Source organism: Magallana gigas, chromosome 3, assembly GCF_963853765.1.
Source record: "Magallana gigas chromosome 3, xbMagGiga1.1, whole genome shotgun sequence".
Classification (NCBI taxonomy): Eukaryota; Metazoa; Mollusca; class Bivalvia; order Ostreida; family Ostreidae; genus Magallana; species Magallana gigas.
The window spans coordinates 14,369,620-14,392,883 of record NC_088855.1 but is presented as its reverse complement, the minus strand read 5'-3'; the positions used below and the strand labels follow the sequence as shown (position 1 = coordinate 14,392,883).

Below are 23,264 nucleotides of genomic sequence, written 5' to 3'. Positions count from 1 at the left end.
ACAGTGTCAATGTCAGTACCGCTACTGAGCAATTAAGGAAAGACTATGCAGATGTCATTGGACAGGACATTGGATGCCTTTCTGGCGAATACGAAATAAAAATCGACAAAACAGTGGCACCCGTAATTCACGCACCAAGAGCTATTCCAGTAGCTATTCGTTATCAAGTAAAACTTGAGCTTGACAACTTAGTTCGTTGTGGCATCATATCTCCAGTAACAGAACCAACTCCATGGGTCAACAGTATGGTATGAGTGCGGAAAAAAAATGGCCGCGTGCGAATTTGCATAGACCCATCAGATCTCAACAAGGCAATTATGCGTGAACATTATCCAATGAACAGTATTGAAGATATTGTGACAAGATTGCACGGAAGCAAGTATTTTTCAACCTTGGGTGCTAACATGGGCTACTATCAGATCAAATTGTCTAAGACCAGTTCTATGTTAACAACATTTAACACACCCTTTGGAAGATACCGATACCTTCGTATTCCAATGGGGTTGAAATGTTCCGGTGAAGTTTTTCAGAGGGAGATGGTGACTCATTTTGGCAGCATGGAAGGAGTAGAAATCGTAATAGATGACATATTAGTTCACAGAAAGACCTTGGAAGAGCACACTGACCGACTCAAAAAGGTATTGGAAAAAGCCCGAACCATCGGATTGAAGTTAAACTCAACCAAGTGTGAGCTTGTGAAACCGGAAGTTGACTATGTTGGCCATCGTCTCACAGGAGAAGGCTTGAAACCATCAGCAGGCAGAGTAAAAGCAATTCTTGAGATGAAGGACCCAGAAGACAGAGGGGAACTTGAGACAGTACTTGGTATGTTAGCTTACCTTGCCAAGTTTATTCCAAGACTAAGTGAACTCGCAGCTCCGCTACGGAAAATGAAAACAAGTGAAACTTGGAACTGGGACGTTGAATCGAAACGAGCATTCACTAATGTCAAGAAAGCACTTACCTCTACAGATCTCTTGAATTATTTTGACGCCACTCGACCAGTGACTGTTACCGTTGATGCATCAATGAAAGGCTTAGGAGCAGCGATTTTGCAGGAAAATGGAGTTGTGGCCTATGCATCTCGAGCTCTAACCTCAGCAGAACAGAGATACGCGCAAATCGAGAAAGAGATGTTGGCGGTAGTCTTCGGATGTGAACGTTTCCACAAACTGCTGTATGGGAAGTCTAAAGTGACAATAGAAACTGACCATAAACCACTGGAAGCCATCATGAAAAAACCCATTCATACAGCACCAATGAGGATACAAAAAATGATGTTAAGATTACAGCCTTATGAGTTCAATCTCATCTACATTAAAGGCAAAGAAATTGGATTGGCAGACTGTCTGAGCCGACTGCCATTAGAGAACAGTGACGAAAGGCTGATAGATGATGAAATGATGGTCATGGTAGCTGAAACCTTATCGTATACAAACCATGAAACACTAGTCGAATCTACGAAGAAAGATCAACAACTACAAATTCTAAAACAAGTTATTTGCCAAGGATGGCCAGAGAGGAAATGTGATGTACCACTTGAAGTCATGCCATTTTGGGACTTTCGTGATGAACTATCTACTTACAATGGACTCATCTATCGTGGGGAGCGTACAGTCATACCGTCAGAACTAAGAACAGTAACATTGAAGACAATCCACAGTTCTCACCAAGGGATCCTTAAGAGCAAACAGAAAGCTAGAGAATTAGTGTTCTGGCCAGGAATGAACAAACAAATTGAAGATGTTGTCAGCAGATGCAGTGCATGTTTAACACATAGAAACAAACCACAAAGGGAACCAATGATGATTCATCCTATACCTTCACTTCCGTGGAGCAAAGTTGGAACCGATTTATTTGAGCTTGATAATCGTCATTTCCTCATCCTAGTTGATTACAACTCAAAATTTATTGAAGTAGCAGAGTTAGAAAGGGACACCAGAGCGAAAACTGTCATAACAAAGATCAAGGAGTGTATTGCTCGTTATGGTATAATGGACATATTAGTGAGTGACAATGGTCTACAGTTTGCATGCTAAGAATTCAAAGAGTTTACAAGAGCATTTGGGATCGACCATGTCACATCATCACCATTACATCCACAATCAAATGGACTTGCAGAAAGATCAGTACAAACAATCAAGAACATCTTAAAGAAATGTACAGAGTCTGGAGATGATATGTACTTAGGGCTACTTGATCTACGCAACACCCCCAGGGATAACGAAATCGGATCACCAATGCAACGTCTTATGTCCAGGCGAGCTAAGACACTGATACCCATCAGTGACACATTGCGAAAGCCATGCATTATAGAACCAAACCTAGTCTCTACTCGTCTTATGGAATACAAACAGAAGCAAAAATTCTATTATGACCAAAGTGCAAAACCAAGACCACAGTGTGAACTTGGAGATTCCATACGCATTCAAACACCTGATGGTTGGAAACCAGCCACCTACGTGTCAGCCTCTGTACATCCACGTTCTCATATTGTCGAAGCTGGCAGTCAGGGAAGAACGTTCCGCAGGAACAACTGTAAACTGATGAAGACAAGGGAAGACCCGCATGTGATCCAACCCAAACATGAAGGATCGCCCACTCTTGAAGTTCCGATCCTGAGAAATCCATCGGCAAACCATTTACCACCAGCAAAGCCTAAACCAGCATTACCAGAGGAGAAGCCAAAGGTTGAGCAGAAGTCCGAGCCGGGACAAGCACAAGATACACAGCGAAGATGTACACGTTCCGGACGAGCCGTCACAAAGCCGAAGTACTTATCCGACTATTCCGTGTGATTCGCGGTCAAGTGATTATCTATTATGTAAAAGGGCATAATAATCCCTAGTCAGTTAAAACTCATTTGTTATGTTAGTTAATTACGTTTAGTTGATGTTACACTAGTCAGTGTATTTCTAGTCATTCTGAAATTTGTCCAGCCTAATTTGCAGTAAGAACAATATTGAACATTGGATCTGATAATATTTTATTTGTACAACTCATTTGAATTAACTTAATTATGTATTTCATTGTAATCTCCAATTAACACAATTATAAGCTAAATATAAATCAGAATGTTGAATTTTATAAAAGAGAAGATGTAATATAATCAGAATTATCTTGTGTACGATCTGTTACATTGTTGGAACTCTCTTATGTAAGAAGTTGAATAAAGTTAGTTTATCCGGTTACGCAACATAGCTGCATGAGTTATTACACCGTGGACCAAACACAGTAACATTCTAATTTCATTATGCGACACGCCTTGCTCATGCATGGATCTAGAGGGGGAGAGGGGGCCCGCCCCCGGAAAATTCAATAGTAATAATTTTACGCAGTAAATCGCGAGAGGGAGTCCGGACCCTATCCCCCAGGATCATTTAATTTTATTGATTTTATGAAAAAAAAAAATCCAAAATATGCCTCGGAACCCTTTAAACGATGGAGAGCTCTGCAATTATAAAACATAGGTTATCACAGACTACAAAGCTCACCGAGACGAGGCATCACCTCTATAAGGCATCACCTTTATGAGACCACCTTTATCATGCATATTATATGAAAACCCTTTTTATGATCTTGGATATTCATGGATTCTGTTTTGACACAATATCGTATATCATCTGTCAAAAAATTGTATGATAATCATACGTTCATATGATAATCAATACAATAATATATAATTAAAATTGCATCCTATCATACTTACAATATATATCATATACTACCATAAAATACCGTAAAAATTGTGTAATATGATATTATAACGATATTATAACGTATGATATGACATTGTATTGTGTTATACATTATAATTGTATTTGATCAAATAATAGATTATCATAAAACATAATACAATATAGTATTATATGAAACAATATTATATTGCAATAATACATCATAACATTGAAACCTATGATATTATATTGTATGATTAAGCATTGGTTTATTATTTTTTGAAAGATGTGGTCTCATAACTGCAACGGTTTGCATACAAATTGTATAACGCGCGCTAGCGCGTTATGAATTTTTTTTTGCACTCACTGTTGCAGTTATAAGACCTCATCTTTCAAAAAGTAATAAACCAATGCTTGATTATACAATTTAATATATTGTCTTCTGTGTTGTGCGTAAATATCACTCAAATCAACCAATGCAATTTAATAGAGGGAAAAAAGTGAATGTAAATTTTATATTATGATATTGTATTGTATGATACTGTATCATATTTGATAGATAATATGATATTGTTTTATATAATACAATATAGATTTATACAACATTGTATCATATCAAATGATACAATATCATGGGATAAAGTAAAATATTATCTAATACAATCATATCATTCACATTGTATCATATGATACAATAATTTATATTAAAATATCATAAAATACAATTTCATGCGATATGATAATATATCATATAAACCAATATCATAATATACAATTTCGTATGATACGATATTTTATAATATTACAATATCATATATACAATTTCATGTTATATAATTCTATATTACAGAAACAAATATCATAACACAATACTGTATGATACAATATCATAGAATATACAATATAATATGATAGGATGCAATATTATATATTGCAATATCATATGTAATACTATCATGTGATTAAATAATAAATAACTAATACAATATAATATTTTACAATATTGTATCTTATTAATCAATACTATACCTAACAATATCATGATACAATATCATATCATTAAATATAAAAACAAGAGATGTTTGTAAAACACTTATGCCCCCCCCCCCCTCCTTGGAAACATCCACCATCCACAAAAGAAATGAACTGCAAATTACTGGAATTTTTCTACGTCCAAGGGCCATAGCCCTGTTGAAAATTGCTCGATCGTACCCAATATCAAACTTGACCTAGATATTATCATGATAAACCTGTATACCAAATTTCATTTCAATATGTTCATCCTCTGCGAAGAAAATGAACGGAAACTGTTAGTGGACAGACCAACAGCAGCATAGCAATATGCCCTCCCTTCTTCGAGGGGGGCATAAAAAAAGATACAATATTTTATCGTATCATATAACGTTTTACAATATAACATATGGTATTATATTGTATCCTATTAAACAATTGTGTTTCAAATCATACAATACTATATCATAGGAATCATGTTACATCATTTAACAACAACCACATCTATCTATCAAGCAGGATTGAGTGAGGTAGGAGATTTTTCTAGCATCCTTGATAATGGAGATCAGGCTCTCCATCTAAAGCAACCTCTGCGTTTCATTTATAATATAGTTACATCAAATATGCAAGCTATCATCTATAAAACATGTGATCTATTCTAAAAAAACTAAACCTTATCAAGAATCATAAACCTATGGCTCTGATTCAGCATTCAAGCCTGTCAGGTGCATCAGTATCATAAGACGCACTATCCATGCAAGATTGGTGAAGTTAGGACCAGTTAACTAAGATATCATCATCAGAGGGCACCAGCAATTAAATCTTATACCTCCTCCAACATCTCCAACCTATGGCTCTGATTCAGCATCCATGCCTGTCAGGTGCATCTGTATCATAAAACACCATAATGCATCCATTCAGGTTAGGTGAAGTTAGGACCTGCAATAACTAAGATATATATTTTGAGCATCATTAATAATGAAGATCAAGCTCTGCATCTGAATTTACCTCTGCGATTCATTCATATTACAGTTTAATCAGCTATGCAAGTTTGAAATAGTACTCCAGCTCCAAACACCTTAACCTCCTCCAGGATCCAAAACCTATTCAGCACTCAAGCCTGTCTGGTGCATCAGTATCATAAGACACACCACCCATGCATGTTTGGTGAAGTACGGACCAGCAGTAACTTAGATATTGCTATTAAAGGGCACCTGCAACAAAAACTTTAATCTGCTCCAAAAACCTTAACCTCCTCCAGCATCTGAAAGTTAGGAACCAGATTTAGTAGGTCCAGATGCATCATCCATGTAATTTTGGTGAAGAGAGGACAAGTAATAGCTTAGATACAGGAGCTGCAACTAAAACTTTAACCAGCTCCGGACGCCGACGCTGGGGGTATAGGATATGCTCCCATTGACTTCGTCTGGGTGAACTAAAAACGCGAAAGCGCGAAGATTCGAGGGCGAGAGTGCGAAGTTGCAAAGGCGAAGAAGCGATAGTAGTATCACTTCTTCTCTTTCGCAACTTAGCACTTTCCTCTCCTCTCATATCCCGCTTCGCCGTCGCATCTTCTATATTCTTCATATTGTTCATGAATTATACTTGCATTGAGGATTTCCACAATACAAACTGCTGGGTACATACCAGGCTTGGGGCGAATTACATTGTAAAGTAATGCATTACATTACCATTACTTCATGAATTGGGCATTAAATTACCATTACCATTACTTGGTTTTCTTGAAGTAATGCATTACATTACCATTACATGAGTAAAGTAATGCATTACCATTACCATTACTTTTTTTTTAAAGTAAAGCTAATAAAGAGTTTTTGCAAATGTTTCAAATATACAACACTCTTTAACATATCTACAGCTTCATGCTCAGTATCAGGTTCAATGAATAAACAAGAGTCATTCTTTATTTGCTCCATATATATAATCATATTGTGGCAATATGAACAACATATTTCTTAAGTAAAATGATATTTATAGACATTTGGCATGATACAATATCAGATATGAAATAGAGACACAGGATAACATGCGTAACAAAAAACAATTTATGAAATAATGTTGCGGTTTTTAAAAGCTAAATATAGATATATCCCCAGATTACACAAATCTTTATAATTTTGGACACTTAATTTTATTAATTTATAAACAGACGATTTTTCCCAGTTATATTTTTTAATATATTTTAATCGTATTTCTTTTTACGGAGGACAATTTAAGACAAAAGATTGCTGTTGCACTTATGATCGAAGTTTCAAAGGATTCATCTTTTAAATGCATCTATCTTCCGGGCTATACTAAATAAATGTTTTGCAGGAGCAGTCAAAGCTTGGGCTGGAAAATACTATTTGACGATCTTTATCTTAGGATATATTAAGTGCAATAATAGATTAAATACATTAATCTTCTATTTTCTATCAGTCCAAACTAATGTACAGTGTAATTAATATACAAGAGAGAGAGAGAGAAAGAGAGAGAGAGAAAATAAGTAAGATTATTTTCAAATGGGTTATAATATTGGAAGTGGTATTGATTTTCATCATGGATGGACAGTGCATTCATTTTGCTTTTAAAGGTGCATGTCTGTCTCCTATTCTATTGTGACATAGCGAAGGGAAGGGGATTGGGGTGTTTAGCACTTCTTATAACAATAGATTGTTTTGATACTTAGATTATCCTGGGGGCATAGTGTGTTGTTGACACATTTCTTATTGAAGTGCAAACTAATTGGAGTAAATTGTTTAAATGATTAAAGACTCTTAATAACAACACTCTTAAAAATGTTATGAAATTGTGCTGTTATCTTTAATAATATAAACAATTCAAACATGAATTTTAAAACCTTTTTTTAATAAAACATGTACAATTAAAACATTTTTTTCTTAATTAGAATTATTTCTTTCTTCTTTAAAAATAAATTTAATCAAATTCAATTTCAACTATTCATTTATTCATCACATTTTTTAAAGTGAACATGCATAAATATGCATAGTAATGCAAAGTAATGCCATGTAATGCAAGCATTACACTAGATTTTGGAAAGTAATGCATTACATTAGCATTACTTGTAATGCTAATTTTGAGGCATTAAACATTACTAGCATTACTTTGAAAACATGTAATGCATTGCAATGCATTACCATTACATTTAACATTACCCCAAGCCTGCTACATACAAGTTCATCTTCCAGAATTAATGATAAAAAACCAAAATTATGAAAAGTTTACTCCACTGTTAGGCATTATAACCAAGCTGAAGTTAGTTGGCACTGACAGCAGCCATTACGCCAGTAGAGGTTAACGGCCAAAAAGGAAAATCGTCAAAGTACTGAGAGTACTCTTACAAAAAATATATTTTACTTTATCCTCGGCATACTTTAGTAAGTTTAGTTAATATTAAGATGATTAATGCTTCAATAGTTTGTATGAGCATTGGTAACTTTTTATACAATAAAGATCGTGTGATCAAAATCAAGCGGGATATAAACCCCTAACATGGGCCCTAACCTCTTATCAACGCTTTCAGAAACAATCTTTTCTTATCATAATCGATCAGTGTTTATTATCTATTAAGATTTACTATACTCAGGTACTCTTCACAAATTTGATCTAAAAGAATAAAGTCTATTCATGATCACAACACAACATTACAACAAATGTTTAGAATATTGATGTTCATGCATTACGTAGAAGAAAACAAAACTAACGCAGAATGCTTTTAAAAAAATCACTTTCCCCAAGAAATGTAAATAAGAAGTATTCATATTCCTACGTTACCTGTCCCTTAGTCTTTTTTCCATAAAGATATATACATGTATCATTCTTCGATTGACAATTCATTCACAAATGAATATTGCTTATATCATTACAACAATTATTCTTTCATGATTATTGTTCGTTAATTATCTCACAGTATCCTCATTGTGTATTAATTTTTTTTTATTTCCGTCATTTCCCGCCGTGTGTCGACGAGGGAAGTAACGTAGCCGTTAACAATCAATTTGTGGCAATTTCAGAGTGTTTTGCGTGTGTTCGGTGCTTATAACTTCAAAATCAGTTGAACAGAGTGAAAAATTAGGTAATTTCAAAGTCATATCTTGGATACGGGGTAACCAATTTTTACTTTTGTTTACGGGGGGGGGGGGGGTCATTTTTCTTCATGTTTAACATGAAGAAAAATAACCCCTGGGTCTTTTTTCTTCAGCTAAGGGGGTCATTATTCTACGTAGAAAAATGACCCCCGGTCATTATTCTACGGGGGTCATTATTCTTCATTACACCGGCACAGTGTTATATATAAAATTCTAGCACTTTTATCATTTTATACATACATTGATTACATTAAAATATTATATGAAATAGCAAATACACTATAGATATTTTATCTTTTAGTTAAAAATAAGACAATATTGATTATGTACAGTTTACATATCGTTTGTAGATTTGGAATCACCGACGACTCATAAGCTGGATGGAACAGCAGGTATAACCCAAGAATATCGACAGAAAATAAACAAAAACAACATTCCAATAAAAAAGATTCAGGGGAATACTCCTTTTCTTTCATGGAAAATAAAAGTTAATCATATAAATTTGAATCGAAAAGAGGTTCATATATGCTATTACTAAGTACTTTAATTAATAAAAAAGACTGCAATTTTCTCTTGTGCAAAAATGTTCATTATATGCGTATTTTCATTGGGGGTTTTTTAATTTCAAAAAATATTATTCACACTTGTATTTCAGAAATTGTAAAATATTTTATAAGTTGTATACGGTGTATTTTTTTATCTTAGGTACAAAAGGCGTTAATAAGACACGATTGACATCAATACATACAGAGAAATTGACAACAGCGTTCATTGAGACGGATTTTGTTTCCAAAGACGCGCTCTGGTTGGTCTCTATCGTGAAGTTACTTGGATATACCCTGGGTATAAGCCTTCTTATCATTTTAGGACTAGTCTGTCTATTCTTATGTAAGAGAAGACGAGAATTTGAAGCACTGAATATTTCACAACCAAATGAACAGGATTTCAGGCTGCTGAATTACTTTAATCATCGCAATGTTGACTGTGTGGCAAGCAATATCAACAGCAGAAATAACATCAACATTTCTGAAGTCTCTCAAGGACATTTTGAGATTTCACGTGTAGGAAGAACAGACGACAGAAGTAGGAAGAAATTTGTTGGTAAATCAAGAAACGCATACGTTGATCAAGTATCACAAGAGACTGGTCGTCACAGTCCTGTAGAATTACCAGCGTATTTGGAAGTGTTGCCATGACAACATGCAGTTCTATACTTTTACACAGACAATGCACCAATAACGGCGAAAAGAGAACTATGATTATTGACGAGTTATTTTTACAAGATGAAACGTATATTCTTGCAAGACATTATAAGCGATATCTTCCCTTTCAAGACACATCTATACAAAATGTTAATAGAACAATCAAATTGATAAGAAGTATATATACATATATGTAATACCCAAATATATTTAGAAAATGCATACACAACTATTATGGCAGAATAAGAGTAATAACCACGATAAATTTAGCGAAATCGTAACTCCCGTTTTAAATATTTCATGTTATGTAATAACACTCGTTTCTATATCAAACCCATAGTTTCTAGAAAATCATTCAACTCAACGGCGTTTAATCATTTACTTATTGGTTTCAAACGCACATGAAAGATATACTTGCTTAAAGATTTAATAAAATGAGATTTTCAAAATAATTTTAGTACATGTGTTACCACAGCACAAGTACTATCATGTACTGTAACAATTCTTAATTTTGATTTGCATGCTATTACCATTAAAAAGCTATCTACTTTCTAAAGACTAGTATAATTTTTTATTTTAAGAATGCATATCATTTCTACACTATGTGGTCCTCTTTGATACAATTTTAATCATGATTATCAAAAGGTTAAGAAAGAAGATCAGTTACAATGAAACCGTTTATAAGCGTAGTTTCGTATATACACAACACAATTGTCATATGTATTCATATTGAAATGAATTATAAAGCTTTATAAGCATGCTTCGATTACAAAGAAATCGAAATTTCCAATTTTGGAATCAGGTCAAATATCCACTGATAATACGGCAAATACTGTGACATGCTTCCTCGTGGTTCTATTAGAACAGTTTCATGCAGATGAAGGTTCCTGCTAAAATCTTTTAATTTCCGGGTGGTTTTTATTTCCTATCTAAATATTCGAAAACTATTTCTAGTCTTGGCACTTAGACTTGAGGTAGGTTTATTGCAGAAAGTTGCTTGCTAGAAAGGATTTGGTCATCATAAGGTTTTAAATTAACCGTTGCATGGTTATCTAAAAATAATATTATGTAATGAATAAGCTGCATTTTCTGTTTTCATGCACTGCAATAAAAAGACAATGCAGTTTTATATAAGCAGTTGATCTGAAAATGTTTTATCGATCTTAAAATGTATTTAAAATAAATTCACAAAATAAAAATGAAGAATTAAAAAAAAACCGAGTAGGTTTCTTTCTTTTATTTGTGCATATTTTCATACCAATTGACAAAAGAATGTCTTGATTTCCAAAAGTTGATTTTTTTTCTGAACTTTTTGTAAACTCAACGTACTTTGTTTCATATAAAGTGATTTTTCTTATGCATATTTGTTAATTCAAATTTAAATAAGTTCACGAGCAATTAATACCTATTTGCGTAAAACAACATTTTAATCAATGCTTTTTGTACTATTTTCTATATCAACAGTGAAATATATTTTGAATTAAAAGAGAAATTACCATATATTTTGTTCAAATTTAAGGACTGACAGTATTTAATGAATTTTTGCTATAAAAATTGTTGATATGTCCGTACCCACCTTCAGCAAATTAGATACAAAAACATTAATTAAAATGTGTTACCGTGAAATGATATTGGTTACTTGAAATTATCGAAATATGATATGATCTAAAGTTTAGAAACAATAAAAAAAACTTCATTTTTAGTGTGCATTTTACGTGTCTAACATACATTTAAGATATAAAGAGTCAGTTAAAGTATATTCCTGCCCTGGATAATATATACATTGTAGGAAGTTAGATAATCATGAATGTTTTAGTAAAGTTTACTTCTGTAGTTTTAATTCAACATATGTATGATGCAGAATAAATCAGAGACCCGGCAGACTACAAATGAATCTACCGTGCCAATATGCTACGTTTCCTAATGGTATGTATGTACTTTTTAATTCATTTATTTATGATTTCTTTGTCTAATTAAATTTATCGCCTAGAGTATGAAAATCATCCTGATAATACAAGAGGTAAGTAATCAAGTTAGGATAACTACCAAAGTACATGTATATCATAGATGAATGCATATTGTACATTTTTAATATCTGATTTTCAACACAGGAATGAACAAGTACCTTTGGTTGACGTTCTTAATAATCAGTGCGAGTGACATGGAAACCGACTTCGGCTGCTGTGAGAAATCAAACGGAAATTGTATGTACGTACATTGAGAATTCAACTCCGGACAAAAGCTAAGGAAGCTGATATTTGCGTCAATAATGGTATACTTTATCAACCTTTTATACTATGCTTTCAGACTGTGTTGTGAAAACTACAATTTTTTGGACGAAAAATGTCAAGGTAAATTAAACGTTTATAACCAAAAATGAATCCATTATACTTTTAAAATCATTAAAAATTACCAAAAAAGTGTGTACTGTAAATCTGTAAAAAGTCAGTTCAGTAATAGTAAATTTATATCTCCTTTAAGTGAATTTTATCTTTTGATTTAAGAGAGAAAAGTTGTGAAAACTTTGTAATGAACTGTTTATGGTTGTAATATGATATTTGCACGCACTTCCATAAGTCTTTCATTCAAAATAATCACCTAAATACTATATTGAAGCACTCAATTTTAAGTACGGTAGTAAATGGTACCATGAGACAGAATACATAGCATTAAAACAAATCAAGACAAAAGTAAGAAAAGAACCACTCTACCCCCGAGTCTTGATATATACAACGGTAAATGATAATTAACTTTCAAATCTTTTGTATAGTATGTCCTCTTGGCTTTCATGGTGTCAGGTGCAGGACAGAATGTGGTTATCCTTGGTATGGAAAGCTGTGTAGCTCCATTTGCAACTGTTCCAAGGCTGAATGTCACTCCGCTCTCGGATGTCTAAGCTATGGTATATACGTGTATTTAGCACAGTTATCTGACGTTATATATTTTTCTCAAAATATTACTTATAAGGTTTTTCAAACATTGACTAAGGAAATATATCAGGTTTGCATAGCCGTCTATGAGATTGATCCGATATATTTTTGTAGCCAGTCAGTAACAAACCTTGTAAATGTTTTGTTTTCCTGGGGACTGAGAGATATTTATTCACCTCGCCGTCTATGAGACCGATCAACCCAATTCATTTATGTATTAAGTCAGCAACAAACCTAACAAGCAATACTATACGGGATATATATTTTGTTATAAAAAAAATGTAACGCTAGTTGCATTCGGTAATTTTGTACCAATATCTAAACAAGCAATAATTATAATACCGTATAATATCACACACAAAGACAGCAGCATCAATAAAAATAAAGCACAAGCTGTCGTTTCTTGCAATTTGGTATTCTTGAAAAACAGTGTTAAACATTTTATTTTTCAACTGTAAATTTAATTTAAATCTTAACACACACAACACCCATCCCCGATCCCCTAAAACCTAAATAAAAAAAGCAAAAACAAAACAAAATCTGTAAAAAATTTAAACAATTTGATTTGTTCTATATTTAGAATGGGATAGTTTTTTTCTACAATGCATCATAGTATGTACACTTAAATAATATTCAAATTCAACTTTTTTATATTGATATAATTCTTTTTAATGAATTATTTTTTTAAACAATTTTCAGATAAAGACACTATCGCATCGTCAACTTTCAACATGATTCCGTCCACAAGTTATAATGAAAAACAAGTCAATTCGCTTGTGACAACATCGGAGAGATCACACGTATCCACGGACTCCGAAAATACCTACAAAACAGCTAACACATCAAAGGAAACGGAACCACATTTAGGACACGAGCCCCATCTATTCCTTTTCGTGAAAATACTCGGGGTAGCCCTCGGGATTAGCGTGATAATAATACTTGGACTTATCTGTTTATTCTTATACAACAAAAGACAAAGAAATCTAATGAGTCTTCAGCAGCATCAGTTTTACTGGTAGTTCATGATAAAATGGGATGGTAAGTTCAAAAATACCATTTAGGATTATTTTTCGATGATAAATGACGACGGAAAAACTGATAAATATATCAAGACAGTTCAAAAATTAAACTGAAAACAAATATTTTTTGAACAGACCCATTTAGATATAACTAATATGTAACTTATTCTTCTTAAATGAAGAAAAGAAAATGACAAAATATTCCTACAGTTTTATAATCAAAGATACCCTTTTGAAAATTATGAGCAAATGAAATGTGATAGGGTGTTTCATTTACTTGTGTCTCTTACTTTTTAAATACAAATTTAGAAGTTAACACGACATTTTTTAACTCCTAATTTTTGACTTTAGTTCCGTTACGATACTTTCTTTCGATGAAATTCTCCCAATCCATTTATTCGTTTAAATTTCAAAAAGATTATGCGTATGCCTATTTGAGAATCATTATAATTTAAAATGATTAAAACAAGACGTAAATAGCAGTCATAGTTTTTAATCTCGCAGTTTTATTTAAAAAAAAAGAAGAAAATACTGAGTAATAAATTATCACAAACTACTGCTAAACTACCTCCTTAGTATTTACGGATTTATAAGCATATATTAAAGCATTGAATGATTATTTTTGGATATCGTCGGTGCTGTAACACGAACGTGAACTTTGATTTTTGCTAGTGATGTTGCACTTTAATTGCGTTTAACGTGTGTGGTGTTATAATAAAACCGATCATTTAACCTTTCAGTACCCTGTGTGTGATGCGGTGCTATAACTGCAGTAGCTTTCCACCGATTTCACGCAAAAACTATGTGGAAAATCAGAATATAACAAATGTATTGTCTAATGACTAGTCACATTATATTTTCAATTAAAGAAATGATTCAGAATTCATTTGTTATATATTGATTCACTTCTGTGTTGTATGTGGGTAATGGGCGCTTTGTAAACCGAGAAACTGTTTATCAGAAAGCTTTAACGTATGAGCATACATTGTGATAGCTATTCATGCCTTTCTTTTGATTGAATTTATTTTCTATCATTTAATGTAAAGAAAATGTTAATTTGTCTGCATAAATTATACGGACGTGTACAAATTTTAAAAGTCATACGGATTTAAACATTTATTTGACAAGTCACATTGTTCCTTCCTGGTATAGATATGAAATCATGACCCATCATATTTAACGACTGAAAAAAAATAATGAAAACCAGCTCGAATTCATTATTCCCTTAATTCGAAAACGAAAAAAAAACCTTTATCAAATGTATCTATACAGAATAAGTTCTTTTACTCCTTTTGACCATAAATTACAGGGTATTGATTATGTTACACGTTGATTTAGACATGTTAACCTATTGAGCCAATTGAAGAAAAAAGTTTTTTGTGTTTAAATGCCAGTTGAAAGAAACCAATCAGAAAAACGAAGAATTGAGTGATAAAAAGATCTAGATTATAAATGATCTCCATACCTTTTCTTTTTAAATCATGATATTTCTTGTAAAATTTGAAAAACTAGTTACACATGAATATTACAAAAAAGCCAAATGAAGATCAAAATAAAATGAATATCATAATTAAAGATGAACGCATATATAGTATGGAACAATTGTAATCGTGAAAGTTATTGCAAACGATCACAATTGTTCCTTTTTCTTTTAATCTCATTGATTTTAACCCAGGTAAAGACAACTTTGATTTCTCTTTATATACTTCCTTTGATGGACTACTGATTTCCCTTTATTTGAAATTTAAATCAATGAGATTAAAAGAAAAACGAGTAGATATCATGTTTATACTCTGTATCTTGGAACTAGTCATATTTATCACAATTCATATCATTCTGTTATATATTTTTCTTAAAATCAGGTATAATTCAGTTATGAAAATGTTTAAAAGAATAAAAATCATCCTTTACATAAATATTGATACACAATGTAGATAATTACTTTTGGCCAAGCGGGAAACGGTTAATTGGACTTTCTTAAAATATACGGTAACAAAATAAGCCCTGCAAAGTTAACAAATCCTTGAGCACTATCTCCCACGCTCTGAAAATACAACAAGACCTTATCAACCTTGTTGACAGTTGGCAAATACGGGGAACCATTATGACCAACAAAAATAAAGAACCGAATTGTTCCCCAGACACGCGTGACGTAAAGATATAAGAATATCCACAGTAAGCCAAATCTGTCGTCGATGGAAGAGTCTTCATTTCTAGAACCTCTTGGTGGCGGAATAGCTTCATATGACTGTCGACCACTTGATAATGGTAGAAGTCTATTGTTCTGCAAGAATGTTATATAAAACCTATAAATACATGTGAATTTTCTTCAACATAAGCCAAAAATTACAAAAGCGTAAAATGGGGTTTACCATTCTTAAACTGTTCCATTGTTCAGCTTTCAGAAGCATATAAATGGCAAACGTGCCTATATACGCTAAAATCTCCCAAAATTTTCCTGCGAGAAACATCCAAAATATGGGGCTCAGTGGAATGGTGTCACAATCTTTAATCCAACACCACGGGCCACTACTGGCAGAATAATCCTCTCCTAATACGCCGAGGGAGAGGGCAATTGTGGCTATCAGAACTGAAAAAAGTGTTCACTATGAAGACGAGACACTAGTTCTATTATTTAAAAATTGACTTGCAAGTCCGAATGTGTTTTTGTATGTTTGTATAATTTTATCTTGATCAAATAGTATTTTTTTAAATGAATACACATGTATGAATTGATATGACTTACATGTATGACACCTTATACATGGCATACATGTAGTTGAGAGACTTGATAAAACATTTTAATTGAAGAGTTTCGATCGCATGTGTGTGTGTGTGTGTGTGTGTGTGTGTGGTTGGGTATAATAATTTAAGAAACTCAAATATTAAGCAGTTTCACTGACAAATTATATTTGAAAGTGTGTGCATGTGAAAGCAATTATAAAAGGCGATTAAGTTACATTAGTTTAGTATTTTCATCAGTTTTGAAACATACATGATCTCGCTTTTAGAAAATATTAAATGATTGCTTATTAGAAGGCATAATATCTTCAAAATGTACAGAATAAATGATACCATTAATATTATCTATTACCTTGCAAAAATCATACTGATTCTCTATTTTGATGAGAAATTACATAAATTATTTCCATCCATTGATTGTTTTATTGTGAATATGAACTATGAATATGAAAATGCAAAGGTTGTTACAGATTGTTATATGAATGAATTGTATGTCATCTATATCTGTATCAACAGTAAACAACAAGACGGAGAAGCGGCTGCTATCAAAAATTCTACATATAAAAAAGTTATATAAAAAAAAATTGTATTTATGTAATTTGATGCAATAAAAGATGCTATTATTCTCAACCTGGTCTTTCTTGTTTGCTGGAGAACGGCAATGAAACCTTATCACTACTAGTAATTACTTTTAAACAAATTCATTTCAAGAAACATATTTAGAAATAGATTGACTGTCAATAAAACTCCTTGGTGAAGTCAAATGTTATCGTTGTGCATAATTATGTCGCATGACGTAGAAGGGAATGAAATGCGGAAGTCTCTAACCGTGCACGTGAATATCAAAAAGTGTGTTATCTTTTTCATACATATCAGCAAAAAATCAATGTCATCGAGGGATTTATGCATGTTATAGTGGTAGTCCACAAACCTTTATGATAACCCTTTGAAGTCACCACTTGATATTACTTAGTTATTTGAAAAATGATCCAAAGTACATGTACACTGTATGCTTATCGTTAAACACTTATAAATTGCTTGCAAACAGTGACCATTTTTAAACCATAAAAATGGGAACGCTTCCGGTAAAATAAAATTATTTATCAAAACATTTTCATTTATCGTTCAAAGTAGTTCTCATTTCTCACAAACTGATTTTGTGCAATTTTGGAAGAATAGGGATTTATGTTCTTATCTACCAAGAGTAGCCTGATTGAGCTTAAAATGCATATGAAGAAAAAAATCACAAAGCTGTGATTTTCTTAAAAGCGTCATCGTATTCTCAGCTGGCACACCACATTGATCATCTACATTTTATGCATTGTCAAGTTTTGTGCATGTAAGTTCATAATTTTGTTCTAGCACGTTTTGTTGAAAAATCATTATTTATTATCTTAACTTACGTGGAAATCCCCATCCTGCAAAGTGAGAAATAATCTGATTTCGTCGAGTCTCCAAATGAAAACTCCCACTACTTCGTTTATACAGAAAGTGGTTTAATGCCGCAAGGAAAGTCCACCAAAACGAGGCCAGACTAGCGGAAGTTGTCAAAAAGCTTTGACCAATGCAAACGTCGTCCGAATCGCAAGGAGAATAATGCTCAGTGATAGCAAGGTTTCTGATCACGCCAATAAAGTTACCAAAAGCATTAACAGCATCTGCGCATGAAAGGTAAAAAAGAAGACGAAAAGTGAAACACTTTTCTGGATCTTTGTAAAAACTTACAAAGATACCCACTGACCCTAGCACAGAAAGGGCACTACTGGTTCCAGTCAATGCCAGAATGGGCCCAAACTCAACGGGTTGGGTTGTACTATTTTGTAACAACTCCATTGGATTCAGCGATATTGCATTAATCTAGACGTGACGTGAATTCATGTCCCTTAAAGCGGTGTTTTATCTAAATTGACAGCGTGGGATAGATATGAGTAATCTTGATTATTTTTTTATTGATTACGAATTCAAAGTTTGCTTGTAGTGAGACATATTTTTTTTTAGGAAAAGGAAGTAATGTTAAGAGAATATTTAACTAAAAAGTTCATAAAATCTTTGTGATCTTGTATATGCACAGATTTTCGAGCATTTAAAAGAAATTTTTAAGGGGGAACAGGGCGTTGCAGTGTAAAATTATTTATCAATGAATGTTTTTTGCTTTTTGAAAATTATATACATCACTGGCTTTTTTTTTACATAGCAATATCACAATTTTATCGAAAAATTGCTAAATTCAGCAGATTAAATTTTGGAGTTTTTGATTCTAAATTTGAACAAAATGTGGTGGCACATAAAAAATTCTCAATGAAATTAAAATTAAAAAAAATCATATATCAACCTAAGCATCTGCTTTATAACCTTTTCATTTATAACTAAATTTTCATGGCCACTTTCTTGGCATTCAAGGGAGTTACTACAATAGGAATCACCCATACACCTAATTCTGCTACTATGACTACTCGTGACAATTTGACTTCTTTAGAGCCGTAAGTATGGGGGGAAAAATCAGTCAAATCATGTTTGACGTCATAATGGATAAATGACATCGTAGTATCATACAATCAAATGAATTATGATTTTCTAAAAGAGTTAGCACATCAAAGCATCATTGCAATGATAGTCACGTGATCAATGTCCTGTTTCCCCTTAAAAAAATAATTGTAAGAGTTTTCTTTCGGATTATTTATACAATTAAGTACAAATTAAATGTTACAAAGCAATTTCTTCAAAGGGCGGCCTCAATTTACACAATCCGTGGCAGTAAGACTGGATACCGGATGGTTAGTCGCCGGATAAACATATGGTTGAAATACCCATATGGCTGGAATGCCCGTATGCGACCCGTAAGAAAATATATTCAAACCAACAATAAGGAATTGTGGCTTTACACAAATGCGCTCCATACTTAACCTTAAATACAGTCTTGGATAAGACATGCTTCCAAGCATTAAAACGCTTTACACAATCTGTTCTATTGATGAAAAGACATATCAGTTACGAAAAGTTGAAAATTTCACATTATTTCATTTTGTTATTTTCAAATTATTCTATTGATCAGGGTGAACACGTAGAAATTTTGTTGAGTATATATTCAAACATGAATAAAACCAAGAGAAGTATTAAGTGCTTCCTTCTCTCTCTGGACTGCCGTGTCAAAACTGATATTGCAGGGACTGGGGGGGGGGGGGTTAAGGTCCAGTGAATAGAGGTTCAGACAGGGTATTTACAAATGTACTCAAAATAAACGAGGGGGCTCACCACGGGCTGTAAGAAAATGACAAATACACGTATACGCAAATGAATGATTTTAATGAGACATTAAATACTTGTATAAAATTCATATTTCGAATTTAAAATTCTAAAGCAAAGCTGCTAGTAATTTAAACATCTCCAACATTTATCTGACATTGTACATCAAGTAAAATACCTTTTAAGAATAAAACTAATTACGTTTAATATGCATTCTAAAAAAAAATTATAAATTGATTAAAAAGCTTATTTTTTCAAAATATTAGATAGGAATTAATGTAAATTGTGTATCATTATTCGAAACCCAACTGTCAATAGGGCTAGTCTGACCGTCTTAGACTAATATATTTTTGGTAGAAAGAATGTGCACTTAAAACTGAATGTTAGTCAGATCTAAAGTTTAGAGTCAAAGCAATGATGCTTCTCATTTAAATGTCCCTCATTAATGCTGGTTCCTTTTAGATCGTCGCAATCTTAATAGTGACTTGTTTTTTCTTTACTTTATGTATATGATATTCTATTATTAACAAAATCCAACCCACAACACTGACCGTGTTTTATGTTTAAGCAGATATCAAACAAATGCTTGTTTAAGAAACCAATGAAAAACATGCTAATCACCAAAGAGAGCTTTTTTTTCTCGAAATAATTCGTATATTTATGATCTTTTGGTGTTTGGGAGATCTTGAAACAAAACCCTTACAATTTTAATTAAGACAAATATCTTGTTCTATTAAACAAAGTTATTTCAAATTATTGCTTAAAAGTTTAATGCCAGTTGTGAAGATTTTAGCAAGATATGAAACTTCAATTCCTTGGTATATAAACAAGGCTATTGCATTGTTTTTGTTCCCATTAAGATTGCGTTATAGTAAATATCACATTCAAAATAAATTATATGCACAGTAAACCAACAACTTTTTAAAATGAAGTTTCTAATATTAAACAAAGCATGAATTTCGCGCATTTTAAACAGATATAATTGAGGCGAAACCTTTATCAAAAATGAAATTATAAATTGGGTAAAAGCAGATGAGTTGTCTATAGACAAGGTTTCTTGCCGTGATAATGATACCATATACTCTATGAATATTTATTTACATAACGCTCTGAACTCTGTCTTCTAAATGGCTTCCATAAGGTGAAATTTAAATTCCTGATCTAAAAATCTTTAAACATAGGATTTAGGCTTTTCATTAACCAGGACATACACGTTTAACATTTGAGGAATCAAGGTTTAAGTGAATTATTTATATTTAAAATTTAACTATTATCTTCCCTTTTTAATGTATAAATTTTTGAAAAGGACAGATTTCTTTATGATTGTTTTACCAACCAGCTAAAGATTTGAAGGTGTTTTGAAAATTTTTAGTGATCGATATTATTAATTCTTCATAAACTAAAAACCTGCAATCTTCCTGCAGGTAACTAAATTAATTGACTTCTAAACGCAGCCCATATAAAAGTTCTACAGACATTGTTCCTCAATATTTAACTTGACTAAGAGACTCATTTATTTTATTTCATTTGCAACCAATACTTTTCTTCATTTGTATTATACACAACATATTAACATTTAACTTTCTACTCTCATCTTTCATCAGCAAGGATAACACGTATTACAATGGTAATTGTAAACGATATTTGGCTGATAGTGTATTCGGGACAGTTTTATTGACTATTAAACAAATACTTGTTTATGTATACGTTCGCAGGGATGTAAATTCGTAGGCAAGGGTTACAAAAGAAAGCCTTTAACATTAATATTGGTCCTCCAAGAACAATGATAATTCTACAGTATTCAATTTATTAGTCTGGTATACTACCTCCTGTATTTCGTGTTTTACAAAGAACACTTAAGCATTACATCGTGATTGCGTAAAAAAAGCATTACAATATAGTTTTCTCTGTTTAGTCCTTTGTCTCCAATCTATGATAAAGAGTCCATGTAGCTATTAAAATGTGTGTCTCTCTCATAAATCTAACAAAAATGACGGTTATTAGCTAATTTTTATTGCTTTAGGAAATTCTATATATGAACTATCCAAATTAGATAAATGCTCTGTATTTAAAAGTGATACCTTTCAGTTCTGGTTATCATAAATGTAGATAGCTACTTAGCTACTTATCCTTTTTAAATTTGATTATTTTTTTACGTTTTAATTACAGTTACTTAACATTAAGTACATATTTTATTTGTAATTTTGGTGAATTATCAATCAAAATCTTTTTAGTTCTAATTTTATACTTTACTACGTGTAGGAAAATGTCAGTGAATAATATTTTAATTTGGTAATTGATAAACTTTCACAGTCCTGGCTAGAGTATGCTCGGACGTCCATGTCATTACTGCATTTTTCATTTTTCTTTCATAAACTTTACATTTTCTATCCATTGGTATCTTAAAACAAATTTTTGCCAACTTCAGATCACTTTGTATGTAAACAGATAAAACTAAAAAATACTAGTGTAAGATAATTAATTTGTTGTCTACAAACAAGATTTCTTGTCTACCATTGATTCGCGCGTATACTCCATGTCTTAAACCTTCAAACCTTAAAAATTTTAGGATTTTATGCCTTAAATAAAGCAGGGTATATTAGGGATCAAGGTATCAATGTGTTATTTCAAATTCTATCTTACTATCAATATACATGTATAAATAAGATTAGGTTTGATATCTTCATGATTATTCGTTTTATCAAAGTCAATTTGAAATATTGTACATGTATATTGGCATGATATAAGCATGATTTCATTGTTTAAAATTGCGAAGTTTTGCTTACAGCTTAATGATATAGATATAAAACCTTAAAGATTTAATCAAATGATTGAACTAGATTTGAAAGTGTCAGGGAAAATTAATGAACTTAATGACGACAATTCTTCTTAGACGGAAAAGTTTTCCTTGCGTCACATAACTTGCACTATTTTGTTTGACATAGATTCAGTATACCAGTAAAAATCTTTTTCAAGCGGGTATTCTGTCTTGTTTTTCATTTTAAGCATAAGTAAATACAGTTCCTAACCTTTAACATTCATTTTAGGTCTAAAAATAAAAATTTCACTTCAACACTCAAAATGTGAACAAAATCTTTGGTTACAGAGCAAAGAATTGTACGCTCTGTAACTCACTTAAAACTCAACAAATGACTCTAAAATGTTGGTTGCCTATTGCTATTACCTTACTAATGCATTGTAAACATTAAAATCGTAAAAATAATTTTTGACCAAAATCGTGACCATGCCACTTTAAATGTAGAATATATATTAAGTACCATTTTTCATACTTTTAAAAGTTTAACTGAGACGGTTGTCTTCCTGTGTACAA

General features: G+C 32.3%; 1 protein-coding gene and 1 long non-coding RNA gene across 3 annotated transcripts; one reads left to right on the top strand and one right to left on the bottom strand.

The window, feature by feature from the left end:
* The first annotated feature begins 9,519 nt into the window (after window positions 1-9,519).
* Window positions 9,520-14,739, top strand: LOC105330826 (uncharacterized). 2 transcript variants are annotated; one of them, XR_010711836.1, is made up of 6 exons: window positions 9,520-10,973; window positions 11,861-11,925; window positions 12,111-12,207; window positions 12,307-12,350; window positions 12,770-12,901; window positions 13,629-14,739. It is a non-coding gene; the product is annotated as an uncharacterized lncRNA (long non-coding RNA). The 2 variants fall into 2 exon arrangements; XR_010711835.1 differs by lacking the exon at window positions 9,520-10,973 and having other exon boundaries at window positions 11,586-11,925.
* A 763-nt stretch (window positions 14,740-15,502) lies between these two features.
* On the bottom strand, window positions 15,503-18,576 carry LOC105330827 (G-protein coupled receptor 157). The gene is made up of 3 exons (XM_011432746.4): window positions 18,094-18,576; window positions 16,321-16,538; window positions 15,503-16,232 (listed from the first exon to the last, which is right to left on the bottom strand). The coding sequence occupies exons 1-3, from the start codon at window positions 18,521-18,523 to the stop codon at window positions 15,912-15,914; spliced, it is 969 nt and encodes a 322-aa protein (XP_011431048.3). The 5' UTR covers window positions 18,524-18,576; the 3' UTR covers window positions 15,503-15,911.
* Between the last annotated feature and the right edge of the window lie 4,688 nt (window positions 18,577-23,264).

Bases quoted from the DNA above. Each gene is read 5' to 3' on its own strand.
- LOC105330827 (XM_011432746.4), bottom strand. From the start codon at position 18,523: ATGGAGTTGTTACAAAATAGTACAACCCAACCCGTTGAGTTTGGGCCC. The intron at 16,539-18,093 runs GTAAGTTAAGAT...CACTTTTTTCAG, and splicing joins TGCAGGATGGGGATTTCCAC to TTCTGATAGCCACAATTGCC. The intron at 16,233-16,320 runs GTAAACCCCATT...ACATTCTTGCAG, and splicing joins AATGGAACAGTTTAAGAATG to AACAATAGACTTCTACCATT.